The 13,133-nt window shown below is 34.5% G+C and overlaps 1 protein-coding gene across 1 annotated transcript in view; it reads right to left on the reverse strand.

Annotated features, from left to right (window-relative positions):
- LOC139694438 (protein FAM193A-like) overlaps positions 1-13,133 on the reverse strand; it is a 57,608-nt gene that overhangs the window by 11,398 nt on the left and 33,077 nt on the right. Inside the window, exons 13-17 of the mRNA XM_071593022.1 lie at positions 10,171-10,434; positions 9,257-9,411; positions 7,534-7,840; positions 5,545-5,696; positions 3,337-3,712 (exon numbers count right to left, since the gene is read on the reverse strand). Coding sequence (XP_071449123.1) covers positions 3,337-3,712; positions 5,545-5,696; positions 7,534-7,840; positions 9,257-9,411; positions 10,171-10,434 — 1,254 coding nt within the window. The remainder of the gene's footprint in view (positions 1-3,336; positions 3,713-5,544; positions 5,697-7,533; positions 7,841-9,256; positions 9,412-10,170; positions 10,435-13,133) is intronic.

A 13,133-nucleotide genomic window follows, 5' to 3' on the forward strand; every position in this document is an offset into this window, starting at 1 on the left:
AAATTTTATAAGGGGAGAAACCTGTAACCACATAAGTCCACCAAGGTACATGATTTTGCTTTCCTTTGATTGCCAACTTTTAAATGCTCTTTCTCTTACTCTCCTTAACTGCAGTGCTACATATTTCACAGTAATATAAATTATAAATTTAAAAGACAAAATGTATCCAAAAATATTTACCTCAGAGCAGTATAAAATGTACCAGAAGAAAAAAAATGCAAATACAAAAATTACAATACAGATAATTTCTATTTCTTAAATCAGAATATTAAATTGGTTTTAACTGTGACAAATTCAAAACAAATTCCTACAAGTAATCATCTTCCGACCAGATTCCTTCCTCATAAATACTACGAATCAGCTCATATAGCCTCTTCCTCCCACATTTTCCTACACCTTTTAGTCTTTCCACAGGAATGATGTCCACCCTAACAGCTTTATTTGATTTCATCTCCCTTAATGCCCTTTCTATCTCATCATCGAAAATGCCTCGGCCTAAGCTATCTTCCTCTATGTCATGTTCCTTTTCTATGTCTAACTTTGTTGGTCTAAGTTCTTTACTGAACAGTTCTTCTATATACTCCTTCCATCTCTCTTGGATTTTTCCTGTGTCAACTATTATCTTACCCGCCGAATCTCTAACTGTTAGCATTGATCTTCCCTTCTTAATTCCTGATAGTGATTTAACCTTGCTACATAGTGTACCAATTTTTCCTCTGCAAATTTTCTGTCCTCACACTGCATCTTCCACCATCCTTCTTTTGCTTTATCTGTCACCCATCTCAATTTATTATTTAACTCTTAGAACTTCCTTCTGTTTAAATCTGTGTTTACATTCTTCTATTCCCTTCTCTAATCTATTTTCTATCTATCATCTTTCTAATCATCTCCTCCGGGATCTATGGTTTCATTGTCCTTTATCATTAACGGTTCTTCTGAGGCTTCTGGTGTTCCTTTTTTGATATATCACTGAGGATAATTATTAAAAAAAGGAGAGATATATAAATCAGAACATTGCATTTTATAAATATATATGATGATCATGGTCGGTAACCAGAGAGCAAAAATTTTTATTTTTTTAAGGTGTCACTGTCCCCATATTTTAAAAACAAACTAAAGGGATCTGCCTGAATGCTAAGTGCTGTTAACACATTCAATGTAAGGATTTCATGACAAGTTATTCTAAAAAACTTCATTATTGATCTAAATATAAAAATAATAAGTATGAAGAGAGGGCGGTCAAAGAAAAACACACATAATGGTTCAAAAAAATGCAAAAGGCATAACAATGATATGCATTCGGACACTTATTGAAACTTTCACAAGTCAAAAAAGAAAATATTCATTTTTCTGAATTATAATTTGCGTTAATCTGATGCAACGATGTTCACTGTTCAAACATAAAAACTTATGCAAATTACAGTTGTAATGGGAAATAACAAAACTGCAACAATGAAAGTAATTACTTAAGCATAAGTATTTATGCCAAGGCTTAACATATCACTATTCACAAATAATTTCATAAACTGGTAATATCATAATGCATGCCTTCTTCAGGGTTAATGCAAGTGATATGGTAGTTCTGCCTTCCATGTCCTCGCTCAGGTATCCCCTTTCACAGACAACACAATTTCTCCTCCCTATTGCAAACCTTCACAAGGTGAGGGCTGCTAAGTTTTCTGATTCCTACACTTTGTTTTGAAATAATCACCGAGAATTAAGGAGTTTCCATTTTCAAGCTTCTAACTTCTAAATCAAATACATTAAGTTTGACAGTTACCATATAACAATTATGGGTGTGCTTTGTTTCATCTTTATCGATTTTTGAAGTGAAACAGACAAATTTCTTTCAAAGTGAATCATGCTGAAGAAAATTGGTTGACTGACATTGCAGAAGTAGTTACATACATGCAAACTCTCTCGCATGACTAATTCCAACCCCAGAAAAAATCACTGTCAAAAATTAAACTTCTTATGCACATATGCAATCTAAATTTGTTCGTGGCTGGTAAAACCTCAAGTTTTATTAGCCATGTAAGTTCCACTCACTTTTGAGTAGTACTATCAATAAATGATTACATAAAATGCAATTAAAAATTTAAAACCTTATTTAAAATATCATAAAAATGGTTGAATGTATTTTTATTATAACCTGAATAATAACAATGATAATACGTAAAATTAAAGACGTGACTGTTTGCGACTTGAGGAGCAATCATATTTCGCCCGGATCTAGCATTTGTGCCAATTTAAACAAACTCCATGCACACTTTGAGATCTCATTCCTTTTGGTCCATGCTTTCCACGATTTATTAAAAAAATGTTGCCGAATAGACCTTCCCTTATTTCATAGCCCCTTTCCTTTTGGCTGCATGATGAAATATATTGATGTAATTCACATTGATAGGGGACCCAATTCTTTTTTTACAAAATATTATGTTATGACTTAGGCCATTTCACTAAAAGCATGAGGAAAAATACAATATTCTACATTTATTATCTTGACTAGATACTGAACCCTGTTAGATAGAACCATGTATGGTTGGGAAGAAATTGAGGCTCCCTTCACTAGGAGATTATATCAAAAAAGTAGATGGGTGTGAGACATGCAAGTGGAAAGGTTGCATATGAGGTGCCTATTTTACAAGGTTTGTATAAAAAGTACCAGTAACAATTTTTCCCCCGACGTGTGTTGAAGTGCTGAATTTAGACCGTTGGTTAAGCGTGCGCATGATCACAGTTATTGTATTGGCATTGATATGACAGTTACAGTGCACACCATTATCACTGAAAATTTGACAATGCGAAAGATCTGCACTAAACTCATCCTCGATGGATGACCAAGAGAAGAATGGACCATCTACTTGCGAAGACATTCTCCAATGGTATTGCCACGATTCCCCTACCCCTTCATAGTCCTTACTTGGCACCAGCAGACTATTTTCTATTTCAAAAAGGAAAATCCTTCCGTAAATGACACCACCATAGGACCCTAAGTGCCATCAAAGAAGCTTGCACAGGTGCCCATTAGGACCTTCCGGAATCTCCCTAACCAGGGAGTCTTCAAGTCATGGAAAAGTCAATGGCAAAAGTGAGTCCATGTTCAAGACTTTTGAGGCATTGCAGCAACATCTGAAATAAATCTATTTTTCCGAAACTTTCATCTATACTTTTTATACAAACCATGTACGAGTCTATAACAAAATGTTCACATTTCACTTAAAAAACATAGGTATGTCTAACAATGGGTGTGTATAACAATCATAAAATAGTAAACAATGACAATGAGCAACAACATTAATATCCTAGGCGTGGCCAATAGTAAAAACTGCCTACCTTGCCCATTCACGAGAGTAAAGAGAACTTTATCTTTGTCAGGTGTCTCCCCCTTAAGAGTTATAGTAACTGTGGGCTCCGCACCATTGGATTCAATGACTCTCTTGATTGTAACCATCTGGGGAACAGGTCTCTCCTCGCCTGCATTACCATTCACTGCCTCATTCCCAGCAGCAGCATTAACTTTGGAGCTATTGTCTTTTTTACTGATGGTCACACTCCCTTTGGCAGGAGCCACTGGTTTCACAGGAGGAATCACAGGTGTAGCTCCAGGAGCATTAACAACTGTGATTGTCACTTCGGGTGTCTTATTGGCTATTTCTTCCAGTCGCTGCCTTTCTGCTTCTTCTTGCTCCTTTTTCATCTTTTCTTCAAACTGGAATTTAAGAACAATATCAATTTTTCAATACATTAACTTATATCCCTGACATATAAGGCTTAAAAATTAACATACATATATTAAACTAGTTGTAACTTGAAACCAAATAAAAAGAGAATTAGCCTGAGTGACGTTTATTCTAATTTATGAAGTTTACCATATGGGATAATGAGCATAGAGAAAGTATTTTCAATTTTTGAGATGACCATGTCCATATGCCTTTTCATATGACTTGTAATTCCATTGAAATGTAATTGATCATAGAAAATGTTACAAGTATGAAATATTTATAAATAGTAAAATCCTATTGATTTCGAGCAGGTGGAGATGGAGGTCGAGATGGAGTAAATTAAATCCATCATTCCAAAGGGGGCTCATATCCAAGTCCTTCCTAACAGTTGTTTCTATTTTTTTTCCTTGAAGTTTAATGCCCACAGCCAATTTAGAATGCAAATGCTGGAGAAACAGGAGGAATCAAAATCTCACAGCTTAAGGCCTGATTCAGTCTCAAGAAGTATACAAGAGGGTGAAAGGCAGACATTTCAAAGAGAGTTTTTGGTCTTTCTGGACTTGATTTGACAAGGCCTTATCTTGATCATAGACAAGACTAAAAAAAAAAAATTATCCACATCCCACATCCTGTAAATGTCTCAGACTGCTCAGGCATGAGTGGCAGTTGAAGAGTTGGATGGACAATGTTAGGAACAAGAGTATGACAGGGGTGTCCATCATCACCCATGCTTTTCATGTATATGTATGTGTACAAGAAGATAAAGGAGCCATAGGAAGAATATTTAATATTTTATTATTTTACATCGAAAGTAGTGTTTAGTTGAACTGTATGCAATAAAAATGATTGATTTCTTTTCTATATTTATGTTTTTATTCCATTATAAGAATGGTATAAAGGCAAGTTTAATAATATGCCGTTGTAACTTAATTAATGTCACATTAAAGCTTCGTATAACAACTTGGAATGGAAAGGCATTTTTCTTGTTGCTCTGAGTGATGAATGTTGAGAGTAAACCACTGAAGAGTCCACTTCATCTTGGTCTGGTCATAAGATTTTTGTGTGTTAGAACATTTAGTTAGATGATTTATTGGTACAGGGAGCAGCAGCATAACTTCATTTTTTGAAAGCCACTAGCACATTTTTTGAAAGGTTTCACTAGGTACTGTTACATAAATTTTTGAGTGACTTAACATATAAATGTCTACTAAAGTAAATGGTAACAGTTTTTATTATTAATCCGGTCATAGTTTTTTTGTGCATTAGAACTGGGCATAAGTCCTTCAGTACAAAATGACCTCTTTACAGTAATTTTTCCCTGCTCTCAGGAGTTTGTCACACAGGGTTAACTGTATATTAAGAGCCTACTGCATTCATAAAGGGCGGAATGGTATAGTTATTATTTGATCTAAAAAAAGGATTTCAATTAACTGCAGACATGGAAATTATGATCTTATATGAGGTTTTAGTGCAAAAACAACCTTAGCAAAAATATCAGATATGGCATAAAATTTTTTGTTCTAATTTGTCTCAAGATCCTGCGGAAGAAGGAATTAAAGAACCTGGTATGGACTGCCTATGCAACAATTCTTTAAAAAAAAATAAGTAGTTTAATTGCTTGTGTATACTGGAAAAAGTTACCTGATTATGTCCAGCAAAACAATAATTTGGTATCAGCATTACCTTGACATGATCAATTTCTATTTTGTGAAAGAACCTTAAATGAGAAGCCTTGATGTAACATATGACATTTTATCCCATTCTAAACGACTCAATATAACAGCCTTTTTTCATCATTTATGAAATATAATTTTCTCACCCTCTTCTGCTTTTGTCTAGCTTTTTTAGCTGCCTTTTTGGCATCCTTGCAGCTTCTCTGGTTACCAGGACCACCACCACTTCCACCTTCAATAAACTCTAATAACTCTTCAAGGTCTCTTGTATCTTCTTTTTCCACAGGTTTGGTTGGACCTGTACAAATTACATATGGATGGAAGTTTAATAAGATTGATAAAAAAACAAATTGAAAAATTGATGAGAAATTTTATGCCTGGCATTCAAAGATCTGCTACCTTAACCCATTCCTTTGCAATTAAATATTTTATAATATCATTGTGACTAATAAATTTACATTTTAAATGGTTATATCTATTTACAGCAATTTACAAAATGATCTTTTTTGCACCACTGGTTAACTTCCACTAACAGCTATTTTTTTTATTAACAGCAAATTCTCATACTGCAACAATGACTCATCCAATCCCTAGGAAGGAGAACACTTTAACAACTTACCTTTTGAAAACAAACTCGCCGGAAATTTTGTGCCTAACCTAACTTTAGCATGAGAATTAAAATATTAACTTTCAAAGAATATGAATTAGATTAAGTTTTAATTCAGCTAATCCATATCGCACAAGTATCACTGCTATTATTAGAGAACTATCAAATTTTCAGGCTGAAATATCAAATCAATGTCTTCCTTATAATTCAATCACAGTGACAAACAGAATCACCAATTCAAAGAACTACAGGATGCTACGATAGTTACTTTTAATGGAGTCATCCGCCAATATGCATTTAAAAGCAGAAAATTCAATGAGTTAAAATCATTTGTAATCATACGATACGAGTCAAGGCGAATGATTTTTACCCATTGAAATTTCTGAAGATTTTCACGAATAATCATAGCCATAGACCTCATTGTCACATAAAAGGACAAGTAATTTTCACCATTCATATAAAGTAATGTATAAATTTAACACAATGGATGTTCATATTGAACCCTCCCTTAATATATTATCATACAATTACAGTGGAACCTCACTTAATGAGCACCTCACACAGTGAGTAAATTCCTTAATGAGCAAAAATATTGGTTTCGAAGATGACTTCCTTAACAAGCAACTTTTCGCATTAAGAAGGCCAAGAAGAGGGGAATTCCTGGACTCATTGCATGCCTGCTACTGCAGTTTGTCTTTAGGGACTCATTCGGCCGGCATCTTAGCATCACTAATGATCACGCATTTTTCCTAACTTGTGTTCAAACATATTACTAGTGATTTCTTTATGCAAAATTTAATAATATTTTTTGCATAGATTTAAAATTCACCCTGAAAAAAAATCCGTAAGAAGAAAGCCAAAAGATAATAAAAATAAAAAATAACAGATATGAAAAGTAAAATCATTGAAAATCAGGAACAAGGTGTGAGCGCTGCTGATCTACTACGCATCAACAATCGGCCTTTCCTTCAAGAACCCGACAAGACTAAGGAGATGGATACTTCAAACAAAGAGACTAGTATCTATGCAATGATTAAATATTCTCAACGATGTTGAAAGGTTGCTTCTCATATACATAAATAAAAAAACCATTGCAATGCAACACCATTAACAGGAACATAATTTGTGAGAAGGGGAAAGTGACTTTCGCCGACCTCAATAATAAAAGAATGCCATAAATGTTAGGCAAGGTCTTTAAAATGCATAAAATAGGAACCATTAGTCACAGTTTTATTGCTAACATTCTTTTATCCACCATGTATGATAAAATACCCTGAGCGGAAGCTATACCATCCTGAATATTACAAGATTAGGCTATTAGGTGGTTATAAATTATCATTGATAACATCAAGCAATAGACGTAGTAGGTCATTTTATACTTATTGTAAACACTCGTTAAGTCAAGATTTAAGTGAATTTAAATTCAAAGATGACATCTAAAGGTTTTATAAACCATTGTAAAGTTTTCTCACATTTGAGTAGCCAAATCAGGCAGAAAAAAATTACAATCCTAAGGGTAGATACTAACCTGAGTCACCAGTTTCTCCTGCTAAACATGCAGCTGATGCAGCTCCAAGAGCTGAGTGTGATGACGTAGAACTACTAGACATGCTATTGGCAGAGGATGCAGTGCTTCCAGGTGCAGATGCTCCAGAAGATGAAGTGTAACCATTTGCTAACTGAGATGGAGCAGTGGGATTAACCCCATTGGAATTGGCATTGGCAGGACCTGTTTGTCCAGCACCAGCTTTGCATTTAGCTTTCTTTTTGGTTAAGATGAGACGAAGCCTTTCCCTCATCTCTTGATAGTTACGAGTGACTGGAGACACTGATGGCTGAAATAAAATTTCAAAAGATCATTAAACATGTACAACCCCAAATTTCTTGGATAGCCTATTTCTAAATAATTACTAGGATTCTAGTCCCTATAGCTAGTAATGTTCCAATGGAAATTATATTTTTCCAAAATGAAATACAGCAAGGGTGACATTTAAGAAAGCACTTCAATTATCCTTATATCAATGAGATTATAATGCCTTGAATTATACGTAATAATTGAGAAAATTATGTTTTCCACCGACTTAGATGCAACATTTTATTTCTCCAAAATCATGGACTGCAGGGTGGCCCCTCAATCAATCATTTCAAAATCATTAAAATTCAATTTTTTTAGGAGAAAAGCTGCAATTTCAAAGTTATTTGGAGTTAATTGATGAGTCATTTGAAATAATAATTTATTTTGTTCAGCCTGAAGAATCATAATTTATAGGGGAGTGTGAAGCATTGCTATTGTCAATTTTAACGCAAATCAGTCAAATTTGTAGTAAACTGAATCATGCTGAAAAGACAGTGAACTTCAATTACAATACTGGTCTCACATATGCTGCTTTTCAATAATTCAAAATAACAACAGAATACAAAATAAGTAATTTTGCAAATATTTGCATATATGCACTATCAGGCATGAAGGACTGTGACATATGAATAAAAACATTTCTAAGAAAATTGGTGATTTAAAATGCATTGAACATATCACCAGTAACTAAAAATATCACATATTTAGTGGTCATGTGTACCCTGCCTGGAACAAAGAGATTTATTTTCCGCAGAGTTATTTCCTTTTCACATGAAACAGGTGGTCATTATATGTTGCTTACAGTTAAGAAAATAAGTGAAGGTGAATTAAGTAACTCATTATTCAAAAGTAATTTTGAATAATAATAATAAGGCATTACAAGGGTGATCCTAAAAGTTATCTAACTGATGATGAAAATGACAATTTTTTCAAAAAAGCGTTATTTTACAACATAATCGCCTTTAATATTCATTCATTTCATCTAAAAGTGTTCCAATGTTCTAGTATTATTCCATCTCTGTTCCATGATCACTTAACATGTCTCTAACCAATATAAATGTAATCATCAACCATTATTGCTTACTCTTGCAGGTAAATCTGTCAATAGTAGAATAAATTTTTTCACTGTGAAGTCCTCACACTTAAACGGATTGGAATAATTTAATTCCTCAATTTAAAATAACAATTGAATAATGATATGCTTTCTTTTACCTTTCATATTGCTCTCAACCTCACAAAGCCAGAAATTTCAAAATGAGTTCTTCCCAGTGGGGCAAGCAGCCTTACTTGTGTGAAAGATGTTTCACTATAGCAGGGATTTTACTATATTAGAAGTTTAAGGATATATATTAGATCAATCACAAAATCAAATCATAAAAAAGAAGAAAAATCTTACCACACCATGACCAAAAACTTCGCAATAACAACAATCACAGTGCCTTGAATCTCTCTGAGTGGATGTTGTCGTGGAACTTGACCGCTCAGAGCATGAATCATCTTGGCTAGATGAATCTTCCAAATCTATTACATTTTCTCCAACTCTCTCAGGACCTGCGATTACGAAAATATAAGCATTACACAAGAGACAATATCAATGTTGAATCTTTTTTTACATACATTAAAATATGTCTTATAACAGCTGAACATAGCCTCAAAAACTACAATGATTCCCTACAAATGACATTTGGTTCATCAGTCCTATCGATCAAACCATCACAGTATATCTGGATCATGTTCTGCATCACAGAACCAAATGTCACAATTGTGTGAAGAAAGGAGAAAACTTCAATCTTCATGGCATTATCAAAGCTGTATAAAAGTATATGCATAGATACATTACCATGCGAGGCTTAGCTTAGAGAAATAAAGAAACCTTAACAAGAGTAATGAAATGCTTCATATTGTTTAAGCTCAACTAGAATACAAGAAAGACTAAATCAAGGAAACAACAGTATGCTAAATCATCATCAGAGAGAATGAAGGATGCAGAAAAAAAACAATTTTAATGCCAATGTGGAGCATACTTATTATGCCACTCAACTCACTAATGTTTCAAGTTTTTTGAACATTTTAAAAATGTTTCCCACTGTTACCTACTTCCTGGACACTGGCGAAATCAAACAATAGACGAGAGGGCGAATAAAGTTACATTAAATGATTTACTACTAATGCTAAACATTCAACCCATCAGTTATTCCAAAAATGTCCATGGATTGCATAAAATATGGGGCTACAAAATGAGGGATTCCACACACTGGGAATCAGAGTACTAAATGATTTAGCACATGATCAAATGAGAAGCATACTCACATTCTCCCCCAGGAACACGCTTTATTGCCTCTGGACCGCCACTTTTCCCTCCTCGATAACAAGCATGGCCAGATGACCCAGATGATGTCTTGCTGTGGATATTTTGATGCCTCATATTTGAGGGATTTGTGGTAGGTGCATGTGGTATGCTTGCATTGCATGGAGGAGGAATTGGTGCACACTGGTTGTTGGAATTACCATTACAACTCACACTGGGAGTTCCATTGTCATGACTACAAACATGCAGACTTCTCAGAACTCCAGCTATAAGACAAAAATATATTATTGCAGGCATTTAAAAAAACCAAGAAACCAACCTTATACTATCTTTATAATAAATGTTAAAATTGTCTTGATTTTTTGAGATTCATGAGTGAAATGATGCCTCCTGTGACATATCTGAAGCTGTATTTTTTTTATCCAGAAGGAAAAAATAAGCAGGTAAAAAGAATGCATAGTTGAGTTCCTTATACATGCAATTTTAATAATGACTTAATTTCCTCAATATTACCATTGCAGCTGTAATCTTATTAAATCATTTCTCTTAAGTGGTAGGATTGGTATAGATATAAAGTTTAAACCTACTGAAAAATATAATTGCACCATAACTAATGGAGTCATGTAGTGGTTTCATTCACAGGTTAACACCTTAGGTCTTAACCTTAAACAAGCCCACGACATGCATGCTGGACTTGCAACACATTTCATTTATGACCCATGAAGATTCTAAGATTTATTATTATTAAGTTATCTACCAGTTAAAGGAGGTTTTGCATGGATAGAACTACCAAAGAAATATTTTGTGACTCCTAACGAAACACACTCCAGCAACCTACTCTACATCAAGTCACTCTGAGTAATTCCTTCCCCCCTTCATCCCATCCAACATCCCTATCCTATTCCTGCCCTTTCCTTGTTTGGCTAACATGCTCCCCTATATCACAGTCCTTAACATCCCACTGCCGATCAATACGCCCCTCATCTATTTTTCCTACCTCCTTAGGATTTCATCCAACAAATCCCTCTCCTCACCCACCATACCCAGAAGCACCTCCTTTGTTTTCCTTTCAGTTCATTTCACCTTCTCCATACCCATATTTCAAAAGCCTACAATCTACTTCGATCCTCCTGCTTCAGTGATCACGTTTCCGTGCCGTACATAACTACGCTCCACATCAAAATTTTTACGAGCCTTTTCTTAATATCCTTACCTAACGCCCCTGTCATCAACTTCCTCCTCCTTGTGAAAGCCTTTCCCCAAGTGCAATTTGTTTCCTTAAGTCCCTACTACTATGACCATGTTGGTCCAAAACACTTCCGAGATACGTGAACTGTTCTACCTGCTCTATTTTTAGCTCTCCTATTTCATAGTTTAGTTCAGCCTTTTTCTTTCTAGAAAATCGCATAACCTTTGTTTTATTAATATTGATTCTCATCCCATACCTGTCGCACTGAATTTCCAATTCACTCAGCAATGCTTGCAATCCCTTGGCTGACTGACAAACTAAAGCTTGGTCATCAGCAGACTTAACTAATTTTACGAATTCCCTGCCCACTTTCATTCCTACCTCCGGTTCTTTCTATGCCTCTTTGAGAATTTCCTCCACATATGTTGAACAGCACTGGTGATAACAGTCAACCCTGCCTTACACCTCTTCCTTACACTGTCCATCCAGACTCCCTGTTCCCCACTCGTACCTGAGCAGTCTGAGACGTGTACAGGTTGTGGATTGGCTTCCAGTCCCTCCAATCTATTCCTATTTTCAGCGATATACTAATTAATTTTTCCTAATTCACTCTATTATATACCTTTTCAAAATCAATGAAACAGGCAAATACCTCCTGGTTGCATTCTATATTCCTCTCAATTAGTGATCTCATTATTGCAATGGCATCCTGTATGCCCCTCCCTTCCTAAACCTAACTTATCATACTTATTCACAATTAGAGAGCTCAAAATTATTTTTTAAATTTAGCATTGGCAAGTGTCCAAAAAAATCAGAAAATACAATTCACATAAGATGTTAAAATACACATTTTGCTCTCCTTTATAAACAAAAATTGGTTAAAAATTGTCTTCATGTAACAACTTTGCCATCCAAAGTGAAATGCATATAAGTAAGGAAGAAAGGACAAATAAGAGGAAAAGGAATTGAAAATTTAATTTTAAAGCAAGATCAGCAAAAATCATTATTTATGGTAAATTTTTAAATTTCATACAAATTACATTACAACTCTTAAAAGCGTTGCATGTACTCTAAATGGGTTCTTACTAAGAAACAGCAGCCCAATTGTTTTTGACAATTTTGAATTTTGAAGAAATTGGTCAATAAAAAATTTAAATATCCACCAAAATTTTCATTTTTTTGGAAATAGTATAAATTTATATGGCTATTGATGGAATAAATAAGGGCCTTATTGTATGTTTATCACTTCAAGAAAGATGGTGAATCGCTTCAACAAGTAACTACAGCACTTCAAAACAAAAATGGCACATCAGTCCTATCGATCTGAACCATCACAGTCAATATGGCAGGATATTTACATCACTGTGCCAAATACATGTTTTTGAAGTGCTGACAGGTCAAAACCACACAACTACTCATCTACAGAATGCAACTATAAGATGTTATTTGGAATGTACAACGCTATGACAGAAGCTCATTGGAGGGGATAACTGAAATTAACAAGAGCTTGGACCTTGACAAATTCAATTGGTTACAGGTCACCACTCACAGACATGTTCACATGCATTCTTTTGGATTTTTCACGACTCTTTAGTTTCATAACCTGTATTTTCAAAATGAAAAATAAAAACAGTTTAAAGAAAGTAAAATGCCATCTCACAGAATGCTTGGTTGTATATTAATTTTTGAGCATAAAAGCTTTCCCATTTCCTAAAAATGAACTTAATTTATGTTACTGCACTAGTTTCTGAAACTGAAATTCAAGTGGCCCAACTT

The sequence above is a fragment of the Hetaerina americana genome, unplaced genomic scaffold (assembly GCF_022747635.1).
Source record: "Hetaerina americana unplaced genomic scaffold, ioHetAmer1.1.p SCAF_5, whole genome shotgun sequence".
NCBI classification, from domain to species: domain Eukaryota; kingdom Metazoa; phylum Arthropoda; class Insecta; order Odonata; family Calopterygidae; genus Hetaerina; species Hetaerina americana.